The 15,186-nt window shown below is 33.7% G+C and overlaps 2 protein-coding genes across 10 annotated transcripts in view; one reads left to right on the top strand and one right to left on the bottom strand.

Annotated features, from left to right (window-relative positions):
- The window catches only part of LOC100881796 (uncharacterized), a 30,915-nt gene extending 24,071 nt beyond the window's left edge, over positions 1-6,844 (top strand). For 3 of the 5 annotated variants that reach the window (XM_012292769.2, XM_076540571.1, XM_012292768.2), the window contains exon 2: positions 4,440-6,844. In XM_012292769.2, the coding sequence (XP_012148159.1) occupies positions 4,450-5,688 (1,239 nt within the window). In that variant the 5' untranslated portion in view covers positions 4,440-4,449 and the 3' untranslated portion in view covers positions 5,689-6,844. Of the gene's footprint in view, positions 1-2,342; positions 2,489-4,189; positions 4,321-4,439 lie in introns of those variants that run through there. The other 2 variants (XM_003706514.3, XM_012292767.2) reach the window with 2 other exon arrangements.
- The window catches only part of LOC100881689 (BTB/POZ domain-containing protein 7), a 52,330-nt gene extending 37,146 nt beyond the window's left edge, over positions 1-15,184 (bottom strand). For 2 of the 5 annotated variants that reach the window (XR_013040705.1, XM_012292774.2), the window contains exons 1-9: positions 13,918-15,183; positions 10,755-11,017; positions 10,066-10,430; positions 9,163-9,713; positions 8,874-9,037; positions 8,411-8,795; positions 8,174-8,326; positions 7,862-8,018; positions 7,557-7,735 (exon numbers count right to left, since the gene is read on the bottom strand). Coding sequence is in view for 4 of the 5 variants with exons in the window: in XM_012292774.2 (XP_012148164.2) it covers positions 7,557-7,735; positions 7,862-8,018; positions 8,174-8,326; positions 8,411-8,795; positions 8,874-9,037; positions 9,163-9,713; positions 10,066-10,430; positions 10,755-10,996 (2,196 nt within the window). In the remaining variant the exon portion in view is untranslated. Of the gene's footprint in view, positions 1-7,556; positions 7,736-7,861; positions 8,019-8,173; positions 8,327-8,410; positions 8,796-8,873; positions 9,038-9,162; positions 9,714-10,065; positions 10,431-10,754; positions 11,018-11,484; positions 11,582-13,917 lie in introns of all 5 variants that reach the window. The other 3 variants (XM_012292772.2, XM_076540568.1, XM_012292775.2) reach the window with 3 other exon arrangements.
- Positions 15,185-15,186: the final 2 nt, after the last annotated feature.

Genomic DNA, 15,186 nt, shown 5'->3' with positions numbered 1-15,186 from the left:
ACCTAATAAAGTGCAGTGATACGAACAAATGGTAATGATTATTTAAATTACTGATAATAATAACGTGGGAAGTATTATCTAATCCAATCACGTAAACGGCAAAAATATGCGTGCACATGTAATTTTGCGTATACATATTTACTATGATGAGGTCAAATAACGAATTACCGCAAACTGTGAACGCATCTTCACGATAATAGTTAATGTATCCGTTGGCCATTTATTGTGCAATATATTCAGATATTATATGCAAGGTGTCTCAATTTTTTTCAGGTATTATATGCAAGGTGTCTCAAACTTTATCTCGTACAAAAATTAGAAAATTATATTAATGTAGAGTTTAACGCTCACCGACCTATAGTGTATAGTTAATTTGAAATTGAAGACGAAGTTCAAAATTAAATAAACATCCGAGTAAATATAAAATCACGTACATATTAATTCTTTAACTTGATGAAATTCAAGATTCACAGATTTCAAGAAGAATATTTTAATAAAGTGTGAGACATAGTTTAAAACTTGTGGAGAAGTCATGTGACGTTTTGGTAGTCTTAGTATTAAAAAATAATTGTTTGATATTTTTCTATACGCAAATTGCATTAGGGTAATTTTTCTGATTATCGACTTTTTATTCACTTTTTTACTGACATATTCCAAGATGATTAATACAGTATCTTAAACATTTTATTAAAAAGTTATAGCTACATATAGGGTGTTTCAATTTCGTACGTAAATCTTTACCAGCATATTCTACGAATAAAAACGATACAAAATTCTATATGAACAGCTCTTAGATATTTTATCGAAAGATTGTAAGAAATATAAAAAATAATGGATTTTCTTCAACGAATAATTATCGACTTTCGTATTTTCTTAATAACTTTTAATAACGCATTCGAAAAGTGTTCTTATAAAAAAATTTCATGGTACTTTTATTTGTATATGTTAGTAAAGTTACGTGGACAAGAACACCCTATAAATCGAACGACAGAATCCATTTTTTATTTTGTATTTATGTTACGTTATAATTTTTTAAGAAATAATTAATAATCTTTTAATACATTTATTAAAATTTTTAGTAAAATTAATTTGTTACAATTTTTTAAACTCCATGTAGGTATAATACTATTTATTTTATTAACACTAAAACTACCAAACCGGTTAAATGACCACTCCACAAGTTTCTTATTATAAGGTACACGTTTTGTTAAAATACATTCCTTGATATCAGAATTGATTTTCATCAAGATAAAGAATAAATGTGTGTATTAATTTATGTTTGTCGTTTGTTTAATTATTTTTTAACTTCATTTTTAATTTCAAATTAAATACATATTATATGCCGGTAGGTTTAGTTCTTCTCTTTAAAGAAGGATGTTGTCTGGCGGAAAAAAAGTGGAACACCCTGCATATGTCATTGAAAATATGAACGATTTGCTTAAATAAACGTGCCGACGAAGCACGTGTATATTATGATAATTCGATGATGCAACTTTTTTGAAAATTACTATCACGCAGAGAGCTCACGCAGTACAATTTTATCCGGAACGATCGCGATACTCGAACTACGAAGTTACCGATTTGCATTCGTGAGACAATGCGGAAATATCGAGTGGATTTTAATCAGATTCGACGTGGAAAATGAAACATTTATATTTTTTTAATGCTGAGACTTTGGAATTTTGGCATTTTTCATTTTTGAATGGGACTCTGGAATTTTTTCATTTTTTAATAGTGGAACTTTGGAATTTTTGGGGTTTTTAATAGTAGAACTGTGGAACCGCGACATTTTTAATATTTAATCATTGGATCCTGAAACTTGGACATTTTTAAGTTTTTCAATATTCAGACTTTGGAAGTTAAAAATTTACGACTTTCAAAATAAAGAAATTTGACCATTAGATAACTTAAAAATTTGAAAATTTATGAATTTAGAGGTAAAAAATGTGGAAATTAGAAAACGTGATAAGTTAAAGATGGAAATAAAAATGAAGCCAAACTTTAAAAATTTTAGAATTTGACAATTAGAGCACTGAAAAATTTAGAAATTTGTAAAGTTAAGAATCTAAGAAATTAAAAAATTGAGAAACCTCAAAAATTCACTGAAGACTATTAATAATAGAACAATCAAAACAACCGAGTGAAAAAGATTCTTTTCAAAACTTACTACCATTACCTCCGGAAATTTGATAATAAATTCGAAACGAAAACACTGAACTAGAGTATAGTATACTAACAATGCAGCACGTAATCAGCAAACTGCAAATGATAGCAAAGACAGAAAAAAATCAATGATAAGCATTATCACTGTTGACCGGCTGACTTTATCCATCTGTAGAGTCAGTTTATGACCGTATCTTCGAGAGTAATACTATATTGACCATCAGCCTCTATATAAACTGCATATGTGAATTAGAACGTTAGTTAAAACGACTCATAAACCATAACTTAAACTCCGCTGCGCTTATATCATCGAAACAAGACTCTCGTAAGTTGTTAAATTCAAACTCTTTGTACTATAATTCTGTCACAAAGTTCAAAATAAATATTCAGTTTTTTTAAACTGACAGGAACATACCTCACATTTTCACAATATTCTGTTACATAATTTGAAGAGGGTAATATGAGACAGCTTTATGACGCAGTTTTTAAAACTAGGAATGTTTTTCACAATTAACCGTGCATTTTACCATTGGCTTTCAAATCGATTAAACATCTCAATCACATATTTGTGAAATACGTTGCAGGAAGTTTTTAAAGTGGTTTAATTAAATTACAGATACCTTAAAGATGAGTGTATAATCATTTCCATAGATGCTATAGTGCATGCAACGGAGTTTGACTTACTAATACATCATTAAATAACGAAGATTCAACCTTGAAGCTACTAGATAGTTATAACGTTATTGTTCAAAATATGGCACCCTGGAAATTGCTATTACGAAACGGGTCTTGGTGAACAGAGTTAATCTGAAACTTATTTTCCCTGTTTTTCACAAATTGAGAACGTGAAATCTATTTCTTCGGCATCGCACTCTTCGTGAATCCATCGACCTTTATACACTTAACGGTTAAATTAATTTTATACACTCAAGGGTGAAATGTATTAAGTATTATCGGTGGGCTCACGCAAGCTACGATGCAGAAACAGATCTCGTATGTTCAATTTATGACAGAATATAGAAAAAGTAAGTTTCAGATGTAAACTGGGTCTTATATCCATTCTTTCTACGTTTGCATAATTTTCATTTGTATTTGATCATTGAAAATGTATGAAAAGTGTATTTTGCTATGTTTCCAAAGTAGCGTAACTAAAAAATTAAATATGAAAAAATAAGGTATATAATAAAATTTCATATGCATCGTTATTTTCTAAAAAACTGTCAAATATTTTAAAGTATTTACGAAAACGTTTGTTCATGAGAAACACAAGTTAAATGTACCAAATCTCAATCGAGAATTATGTGTTTCATAGAAATGAAGGCTGTTAGACTTCAGCTTATCTGTGATCGCAAGTATTTAACACTCGAGTATTTTTAATTAGATAAGTAGGAGAATTCAAGCGTCGTTCACATATGATTGACGTGGTATTCGACGCGTTAAGACATCGGGGACAACGGTGTCACATAAGAATTGAAATTATGCAATTCCTGAACGCAATTACGTCGTAAACAATAAGCAGAAGAGATGACTAATAGAACGTGTGGCATTGTTTATAAATAGTTTCCGAACACCTATGGTTTTGTGTGATCGCGAGCGATATGAGGAAGATTACTCGACGTTCGCAAACATGATGCTAATTTCTCGTTAAAATTTATTGCAAGTTCGAAGAGAAAACAGTAGAAATTTATGTTTAATTTGATTGTCTTTGCGCGAGATTTACAGTGATTTCACGGGAACGTTTCAAAGTTGTCTTACGAAATTTTACAGCGTTTGTTTTTTCTTTTCTAAATGGAATTGTGTATTTTTTCTTCTTGCGCGCGTAGATTCTTTGAAATATTCTGCGAGAAAATGTGTCTGTATTGTGAAAAGTGTTTCTTTTGTAATAATATTAATGTAGATTCAAAGTGTTTTTAAATAATTGTTAAACATTTCTGTAAAAATGGTAGAAAGTAATAATAATATATTTATTTAGATATCAATCAATTGAAACATTTTAAATCCTGACGTAAAATATTTAAAACGGAAGTCTAAACTATCTGTACATAGTCCCACTCTTTCACAGAATATTTAAAACTCTATCTATGCAAGAAATATATATTCAACAATTCCATAAAAGAAAAGAAAAAAAAATTGTAAACTTCCACCTAGACGAAAAAGGTGAAATTCAATAATCCCAATATTAAATCATTATTTCATAGAAAAAGAATAAAAATCCTGGATCTCACCAAAAAATAAAAAGCAAAGACCGCAAAATAACGTAAAAAATATTGTTGCAGATAAATCATAATGTCACCGTCGGTCGAGCCGTTTCCAGTTCAAAACTTAAACGAGCTTCTAGCTGAAAGTCTGGGCAAAGATATACAAGTGAAGCAGTTAGAATGGAGGCCGCTAACTGCTCCAGGGGAGAACTTTGGAAGCGTAATGTTGGCCATCAACGTCACAGTGACTCGTCTGAACAGGACGGACACTTTGCATCTAGTTGGCAAACTACCGCCCACATCGGCCTATCTGTTGGACCTATTTAACAGTCCTGTAACATTTAAGAAGGAGCTACTATTCTACAGTTCAATGGCGAAAGAGTTCACGAAACTTCAACTAGAAAGCGGCATAAACGAGAAGGATGTAAGCGACCTGGCTCCCAAATACTTTGGCGGAAGATTAGGTCTGAAAGACCCGGAGGTATTCGATCATCAAGCGGTTATCGTCCTGGAAAATCTCAAATACAACGGCTACAACACGGAGGACCGTATCTGGGGGTTGGACAAAATCCACACGGAGTTTGCTCTGGACGGTCTGGCCAGGTTACACGCGCTCACCATAGCCCTGAAGCTCAAGAAGCCTCAGTTATTCCAGCGAATGGTATCCGAGGTGTTGACCGAGGTGCTGAACGACACCACTGAGAAATGTGTGATCGACATGATCAGAAAAGCTCAGGCTGACATCAACAACATCGCGGAAATGAAACCGTACATGGACCGTGTGAACAAAACCATAGAGCATGGCATCCAAGCGAACAAGAACGCTGGACAAGCCGAAGAGCCGTGGGCAACCTTGGTCCACAATGACTTCTGGGTGAACAACATGATGTTCCGACACGATCAACGCGGACAGTTGATCGATATGAAGATCGTGGACTTCCAGTTGTGCGTGTACGATTATGGGGTCAATGACCTGATCTTCTTCTTGGTGTCCAGCGCGAACAAAGACATACTGGATAATAAACTGGACGATATGATCGATATGTATTACTTCCGTTTCGTAGAGTTCTTGAAGACTCTAAAAGTGGACACAGACAGATTCACCAAACAGAAATTCGACCAGATCGTGAATCATTGTGCGACGCTCAAGTTCAATCAGTGCATGATGATGGCACAAGTCATCCAAGCTCCTCGGGCGTCCACGCCGGAGATCAAAGAAGTCAAAGGGGATGATATATTCCTGAATCGGGTAGGGGATGATGTGTACAAACAGAAGTTGGCGCACATCGTGCAGCTGTTTGATAAAAGGGGATGGTTAGTTAAATAGTTACCTGACGCTGTTAGAGAAATTTTTTATAGATCCACACGCTTGTTTCTTGATTTATGATCTTTTCTAAATGATCAATAATTCATTTACATTATTTATATTCAACTTTACACCATATTAATTGAACATAAGTTTTCCCTTTTTTATTATACAGGCACGCAAAGCTTTATGTGATTTTAATCTTGTTCTGATTTTGGTAATTTTTTTTAGAAAGCTCTATTTGCCAGAAAAGTGGAAATTTTTATACTGAATATTAATTTAAATTGAAGATAAGTAGATTTAGCAAAATCGTTGCAGTAAATATAAAGTTAAAATTATGTAATTATAAGAACCCGAGACAGATTTCCTTAGAAAAATAAATAAAGGTCAAATACAATAATGAATCTGAAACAAAAGTACAAAATATTTTAAGCAACGTGACGATAAATAAAATTTAAATTTTGTACTTTTTTATATTTTTTAAGTGAATATTAATAATTATTATTATAAATATTATAATTATGCAATATATTATGTACAATAATTTATTATTAATATTCACGTTTATAATATAATAATATATTGTTTATAATTTAATATGTAAAACAAAAATACAAAAAACATATGTAGCATTTCTCCCATAAATCAAGAAATAGGTCATATTTTTATACACGACAAAAAGTACAAAAAAGTTGCAAGAATGTCGAAAATTTATAAGGCAAGTTGAGACAAAATGGTGATTTAGAATAAATTGTTTAGCTGATAGATTTGTAGCCAATTAAAGATTTGTACAGGCCATCTACTTTGAAAATTACATCTACTTTTCCATACTTTCATATACCAAAAGATATGTTAATTTTTGTAAAAATATTGATAAGCGTTAACAGATATTAGGATATCATACTATCGACGGTGATAAATAATCGGATCTTGTTCTGATAAGTGATCAGAATCTAATGAATAAATTTGTTTGTCCTAAACAAACCTACATTTTCAAAATAAATGGCTGATGTAGTGTCAAGGAACCACCAAATATGTACATTCGTAATGTTTAGAATCGAAGCTTTAATAATAATTTTTTGTAAAAGACAAATTTGGTAGTTTTAAATATGCCTGTAACGTATTGTACATTGCACAAAACTATTCTCTTTTTTAAATAAAAGGTTTGTTTTATTTACCGAAAAGAATTGATTCGCGGAATAAAGATACAGGAAGATAAACTGTTTAAAGACCGCAAGAATTACATGCAGATATTTCAGTAATCGTTTGGATTCTTCCACTTGTGGTCAAACGAAATGGAGATGTTAGAATCTTGTTTTGTGTTGCTTTGACGCATATCATGCAACCTGATAATGACACGTATTTTATGTAACGTGACATTGAAACACACTTTAAAGTACTTTTTCACTCTTGATTAATCGAGTGAGCTCTATCGAGACAATAAGTAGTCAATTAACACAACAGTCAGACTTTTAAGACGAAGACTATACAGTCTATGCTCATCGCAACGAGGAAACCTTGAATTATATTTCAACTATTTTGTATGTTAAACGCTTCATTTATGTAACGGTGGAATTTTAACATTCCATTTGAGTAAAAACGCTTAGACGTCAATGAAAGCAATTGAACGGATTAAGTTATTTGTCCACAAAAAGAATTTAAAGAAAAACGCCTGAAAAATGTAGTACATTATTTAATATATTAATTGTAAAATTAATATTAATATTGCGTAAGTTGTAGTATGGGGTTAATAATGAGCGTATACGGAAACACCGAAAGATGAGCGAAACATAATAAATGTTTTGGAGGGCCTCTTAAAAATATGAGATGGGTATTTAACCTAACCCCAAAAGTTAAGTGATATGTAAAACTAAGGAGGAAGTACTTACCTCCAGGAGATCTGCAACCGTGTCCGGTAGATTGAACTCCCTAACAACACGTAATCGCACCTGCCTGTTGATTTCATGACGAGAGGAGAGTGGTAAACTAATAGCCCTCTGACAACTGGGTGACTGCCTTAATTTCTGTTCTCGTTTCAACATAGCTGCCAAAGTCGCTGAATCTGGAACTTAAATAGAACACATGCTAAATAACCCCTTAAAAAACCCCCTTAAATAACTCCTTAGAAAACTTCCTGTATCTCGTTAAAATGTGATAACATGATATAGCAGTCTGACAATAACAATCAAGGTACCTGGAAACGCTGCAGCAAGAACGTCTACGCCTGCTGTACCCATTGGTCTTGGTTTCTCGTCAACCATGTACAAGGCATCGGGAATATCTGCCACATATCGCGGCCTTCGTAATCTTACTAAATCTGCTTCTTGGACCATTTGTTCCTCGACTAAAGACTGCAAAGCAAGCAACGATCGTACATGTTTAATGGTATTTTAAAACAAAGTTCTCAAGGGGAAAGGTCTATTTATTCATATTCATATTTAATCCCCGACTTAGAAATCTCAATTTAAAAGAATAACTAAATAATAATATATTTGTTAATATATACCTTAATTTCTTCGTAATAAGGCATGAATAGGCGCGGCCTCACAAAAAATCCATTTTTCTTTCCTCCCCTTATCCAAGCATTCATGCGTAAATTCTCCCTTTCATCCCCTATCATATGACTCGGTGGAGTTGAAACTAATCCTCTTCTAATAGCCTAAATATTTACAAAACCTTCATGTAAGAACAATTTTTCTTTCGTGTAAGAATAATTTTATATAATCGATCGACAATTTCGTACCTGAGCCAAGGCTTCACTATTAGGCGGTAATATGTGATCCATTCTGACAAGCGGTAAAAGTTCACTAAGTATCTCTCGCAGCTCTATGTCACTTAAATCTCTTTTCTTCAGCCCTTTTCTGGTCACAGAATGTACTGTATGACTGAGCAAATTTGGTTCCCGATCCTCCATTCGGCGCACCAATTCTTGTTCCCCCCACTTGAGTACTGCCTGCAGTATTTCAAGTTCGCTCGCTTGCAAAAAATGGCTTTGCAAAACGTTCGCTAAATGTGCGTGATCCAATTGATGAAGAATAGAAGAAGAGGCGACCGGTTGGAATTCCTCCCTCAAATAATGCAATGCTTGTCTGTGTACCCATGCAGAACCATGAGGCTGACTGCCCCACCTATAGCAAAAATAATCACATATTAACGAAACAAGGAATTACAATATTAACGAGTATGGTAGGTGGTGGAAACCTTACTTTAAAACAGCCGGAAGCGATTCCAATGTAAGGTATTCCAAAATAAGATCTTCACAACCCTGTGACAATATATCTAACTCCAAAAACCGGCCAATTTGGTACAATTCCATTGCTTCTTCTAAGGGACTTGGTCGAACCCGTCCAGTGTGTGTAAGAGCTTGAACCTGAAGACACATGTATCACTTTGAAACAAAAATTTACTTTTTCATTTCTATCAGTTAAACAAGTCCTCACAGCAAATGGATGGATAAAGAAGTTATGTGAATTGTACTTAAATGGAAGTAATTACCTCTCCAAGACTACCAGCGCTGTTCCCGCAACCATTACCTCTCATTATTAACGATAAATCAACGGTATCTAAATACACTGCATGTAATAATACTCTGGCGTATCGTTTGGGTATTACACTCTCGTCCAAAACTATTCTAGTAGGTATATGAAGCGCTCTTTCTGTGTGATCTTCCCCTGATCTAGTCCGTCTTTGTATTAAGTTCCTGAAGAACGGGGATCTCGCAGAAAGTATCGCTTTATGACATGGCAGTTCTAACTTTGGCCGGAATCCGTATTCTGAACTTCCACTATCTGGTCTCTGGTAATCACTGTCCGACGTGAACACTAACGCGGCGTCCGCGTAATCACCGGTATCGAGCAAGTATCTGAGATCGTGTTCCAGCGGATTCGGTGTGCCGAATTCCTCTCCCAGTCGTCGCAAGAGATTCGCCTCCAAAGCTGCATCGTGTGGACAAATATCACCAGTGTAGAGATAACGCAGCAATGCCGAAAACATTTGTACTTCGAGATTCGGTGTTCTCAGTTCCAGACATATCCTAGCACCATACCCTACGATCAAACACACCCTTCAGTCTCTAATGTTTTCTGATTAACAGCGACTCGCGTGTACTTGTCCCAAACAAAGTGAACATTAACCTCATATAAGTAAACCTACGTGGGTCACTGTACACATACGTTTATTTCTTAAATTAAAAGCTATCTTAAATCAAGTTTACATTGGTATAGTTACTGGAATTAATTACTGTTGTATCCAGTCATGTGATTATTCAGTATTTGTACAAGTAATTCATTATAACAGCACCATTTAATCTTATGTAATCAAGTACGTTGACATGATTGAACTATTTAGTATACTAATGTAAATCTGACTGTAGACGATTAATAGAAAACAAAAGTGTACCCGGACAACCAGCTAGTAAGTCCCTGAAGTATGGACAACGCGCAGACAACAGAGCCCTGTGAACGGGAAAGCAGGCTCCACGATAAACGAGGTCCACGTCAGAACAATGTTTGTAATCATACAACTTTGACAAATCTTGTTTGTACGTGGCAGCTGGTGGTCTAGCTAATTCGGCTTGCACATGAAGATCCTTTAACGCAGCCAGCGCCTCGTATTCCTCCAAGAGCGCGGTTGCTTCTAAGTGGCTCCACGTTGAGACCAAATCGCGGATTATCCTGCCGTGGTCGCAGGCCTTCGAAGAACGACGTCTTCGAGTGAATTTCTTCCGTAACGTCGCGAACCCCGTCATTTTCTTCTTCTTTTCCCTGAAAAAGTTCGATAAACGATTTACCATCGATTCAGGTTCTTCGAAACTTTGATAACTTAAATTTCTAGAACATTGAAGTTTTAAAATCTTGAGTCCTTAGAATTTTAGGAACTTTTGAAACTTTGAGTTTGTAAGACTTGAAACTATAAGATTTTGAAATTTGGACACTTTGGAAAATAATGTATGCAAGCAAATAGATGACAAAACATGGTCCTTTTCAAAAATAGGTCTCGGAAACAGGAAAGTTTGGGAACTACTAATCTAGGCTATGTAACAGACGGCGAGTACACAAGATAAGGTGAGATGGTAAATATTGAGATACCTGATAGCAATGCCATGTTGATCAGGAGGATTACCGGAGGATGAGAGTCTAGCAGTTTGGACCGAATCTCCACCTACATTGGTGATGCTTGACGATGCAGAAGCACCCATTCTATGTATCATGTAGGAAGCATCTCCACGCCGTCTTTTCACGAACCAGCAATCCCTTTTATCGGAATTATCTGCCTCCTTTGGTCGTCTACGTTGCAATACACACGGTGTCAAAATTCGGAATACATTCATTGCTCACCCAGACAACACAGCCTGCAATCATTGTGCATCCTTTATACCATCAATACATATATCTAATAAAATTGGTATGTATAACGCGTTTAACGACGCTCAAACTTATTTCAATGATTAAGTAGAATTCAATTATACAATTTCATCGAAATATTATTTTACACAGAAATACAGAAAAACTGGACGTCCAAATTGGGGACCGATAAAAGCCAAAACACACAGTTTTCGTGTTTCAACAAAAAATTAAAGAATTTACATGCATCGATTCTATAGTTGCTTGCATGGACAATATTTATTTTACAAAAATAAATTGACCACGTGAATAAACCGGTCAATTTATTTCGCGCCTTTAAGTTTCATTGTTTAAAGATCTGTTATGATTTTTTTTCGTAAATATGTTCCACGCGTCGAAAACGATTTACGTAAAAATAAATGAAAGTTACCGATCACATCTTAAACTTTCACTTTATCCAACGTACGATATTTACCTAGAAAGTGTACTGCATTGATTCGGAAGCGCCTTTTAAATGGATACGTTTCAATGCTTGAAACTTTTTTCACCCATTTCCGACGATATTATCGAGGCTTGAAAGGAACAAATTGTTTCAAAGTAATCACATGTTCAATAAAATGTTTATCAGGTTGTTCCAAAATTTCTTTTAGCGCTTTTCAATTGTCTAATCTAAGTAGAAGCTTTTAAGAAGCGCAAATGTTGTGTAAAAAAAATCAAAATTTCTTGCAGACAAGCACATCTAAATGAACACTTTTGCAAAGCTCAAGAACAGAAAAATGATAACAATAATTTATGCCTGATCTCTTTTGAAAGACTTCTTTATCACTGAAGAATTGCAAGAGCAATAGGGTATATTTAATTGTATCGTAAATACTGTTTTTTGATACAACTTGCTATTAAAAAGAATTAATTCTGGACAGCATAGTATTTTTAGCGACAAAAACAGTAAATTGCTATATTGAAATTGCTGTGTACTAAAGTTCAATTAAAAATAAATGTTGATCTGGAATGGAAATAAATGTAAAATAGGTACAAAGAAAATAAAGGCTAGAAATTTTGTTGTAAAAACACATTAATATTTGCTTAATATTTGTTTCAATTTTTCTGGTTAAATATACAATAACGTGTATATATATATATATATATATATATATTGGTACATGTAACAATGTAAAATAAAAATATGAACTTAAAACTGTTTTTATAGAATACCTATAGAATGTTATAACACTTCAAAACATTTAAACTCATATTTTTCGAACTGTGTCATGATTGTAGCGCATAAGCAATATATAAGAAAAAATGATTGTATTCTGGTTAAGCTTGAACATATTTAACAGGTTAAAAAATTTATTAATAATCTAGTTTAATATTTCTCATGGTGTATTTCTATTACAAATAATATTCAAATATAATTGTACAAATAATAAAATCATAATAAATAGACATAAATTTAAGGGTTTATGTAATTCATAATAAAAATGATTTAGAATAAACATAATCAATGAATAACGGATACATTCTAAGCTCTAGCCGCATAAATATACATCTAGTTTCATAATTGTTCGTAGTTACAGAATAACCGTATGCAGATAATCTGATTTTGTGAAAACTTCAAAAAATCATCTTTCATCCTCTCTCTCTGATTTGAAAGCTGTATAAGTCTGATTTTGATAAAATCGATAATATGATTAATGTAGTTACAAATTCCAATAATAATTTTGTTTATAGAAGATTTATCATTGTTAAGAGAAAAACAATTGCAGTTATTAAAAGGAATTGAGAATATTTATTATGTATATTTGCATGATGAATTTGAATATCTTAGGTAGCAATGCAATAAATACGATATTATAACAATATATATATTTCATTTTATTAAGTAAAGGTATTATTTGTTGATACTTATACATTAACATGTTTGCGAACGAGGCAGAATTTACTACCCTTGAATGTACCATCACTGATTTCATCCATTTTGAACATGTTGAAATTTTATTACCCGTGTTCGATAATATCATGTGAAAGTGTATGCCTGACACATTTGACTCTTTAAATGTGAAATCATAATGTCTATAATTATTTTAATATTTCCAAATAAACCGAAATGCAAATCATTTAATATCTTGAAATAGATAAAAGTGTACTTATACAACTTTCAAAACAAATGATTTAAACATATATACACTGTATCAAATTTAGAGACTTTTTAAACATCACCATAAATATAAATTTTATTACACTTATAGTTAACAAAAATGTCATCTATATATGATAAACAAATTGCACACCTGTACACAGTGACTCTGTTCAATTACAATATAACATATAAGGCCTTCAAAATAAATAAAATGAAAGACAATCATAAATCAATAAAAATTGAACAAATATAAATATACTGTACACATGATGCATAGATACACACAATATTTTTCAGATACATTACTTGCACTGTAAAATGAAACACTTATAAAAAGCACAATCCATTATAATTGCACTACACATTACATCAAAATGCACTAGAAAGCACTAATTCTGCAAAAAACGAAATATCAAAAGAACAGAAATGAGATACAGCATCCAACAAACTCCATTACAAAACAGCTCAGGCAACTACTGACAGCAACACATCAATAGGTCAATAGTAGTCAGCTGAGCTATGATTGCGATCGCGTTACGTGGTTAGCACTGCGTATGACGTAGTCTGGCAAGTTCAGTCACCTTCGCGGTTACGCGAAGAAAGAATAGACGAGAATAAAAGAGAAAAAAACGAAACATGTATCTAATAACGAACGTGCAGGTAGGTGCACGATAAAACCAAGATACATGAACGATGGGTAAACGAGCAAGTTGTAATTAGACGAGGCAGGCGTTGAGGAGATCCAGGATGCACCAAGAGTTTCGTTACCTGGATATCTCAGCTATACGCGTTCCATCCATTATTTTCATTCTCTCCGTGCTTTCTCGAATTCAAACTGGCACGAGTAATCATCACAAAGCGCGACGGCCATGTTTATACTCGTCAACTTTAGTCTGCATGTAAATAAAACTTGGTCACGGCACTATGCGTACGATTCGTAACCCGCGTATCCCCATGTCGTCGAAATTTGTGAGAAAAATCTCTACGACGAACCACCGTTTGGACACGTTAAGTAAATAGAACCGTGTATACGAGGACACATAATTACAGTTACAGCAAACCGTCTGGTCGCACGAAAACAAACCCCGACGGTGGTAGACATGCTAACTACTACGGATTGAAGATAAATGAAACGAAAATAACGCAGAACGTTGAAAATAGCGCGTGAAACAGTTTGTTTATGTTCGCGGCACGTTCACTGATAACAGTATCAATTTAATGCATATAAACAGCGTCGAAATTTTTCTAACGCGACAAAACTTGTATATACACTCGTTCCACCAAAGATCATACTCTTTGAACAACAAGTTTTTATTCGGTTTGCGCATGTCACTTCTGATTGGTTCAGATACCCTTGGTAACTAAGGATTACGCGCTTGCGCATGTATGATTTCATGGCGCGAAACAAATATACCCTGTGGTTTTCGAAAACTTGATTATAGAAATTTGGAAATGTAGGGACTTGAGAATATGGAAATTTGAATCTTTAGATACCAAAAAAGTCAGAAATTTGAAACCGGAGATTTGAGAGTTTAAAAATTTAAATATTTGACAATTTGGGCAGTTGTAAATTTGGGAAATAGAAAATTTGAGAACTTGAAAATGTGGAAATTCAAAAATTATTAAACTTTACAAAAAGACTATGATTACCAAATACGGTTCATGAGCAATATCACTTAATCAATCCGGATGTACGTCTATTTCGTATATTTTTATCCACCGTGTACATGATCAACTGAGTAAAAGGCGTATAATAGTGGGGAAGCTATTGAAGTTAGCCAAATTGCGCGAATTGAGTATGATCTCCCGTGGAACGAATAATATACATATATTCCCCTCTGATCATGCGCGAATACACACAATTCAAGAGTTCTGTAAACGATCTCATGTTATATAGTCTCAAATGAGGTTAGGTCTACTGATTACTGGTGACAATGACAAAAATTTCTTCGATATCGCTGAACAATGACAAATTGTCTTTCGTTTAAACAAATTCCATGACCAAAACGATTATTATGACCTGTTATCCTGCGTTTC

This window comes from Megachile rotundata, chromosome 15 (assembly GCF_050947335.1).
Source record: "Megachile rotundata isolate GNS110a chromosome 15, iyMegRotu1, whole genome shotgun sequence".
Taxonomy (NCBI): domain Eukaryota; kingdom Metazoa; phylum Arthropoda; class Insecta; order Hymenoptera; family Megachilidae; genus Megachile; species Megachile rotundata.
Note: the sequence above shows the minus strand (reverse complement) of the source record. Positions and strands in the feature narration are given on the sequence as shown.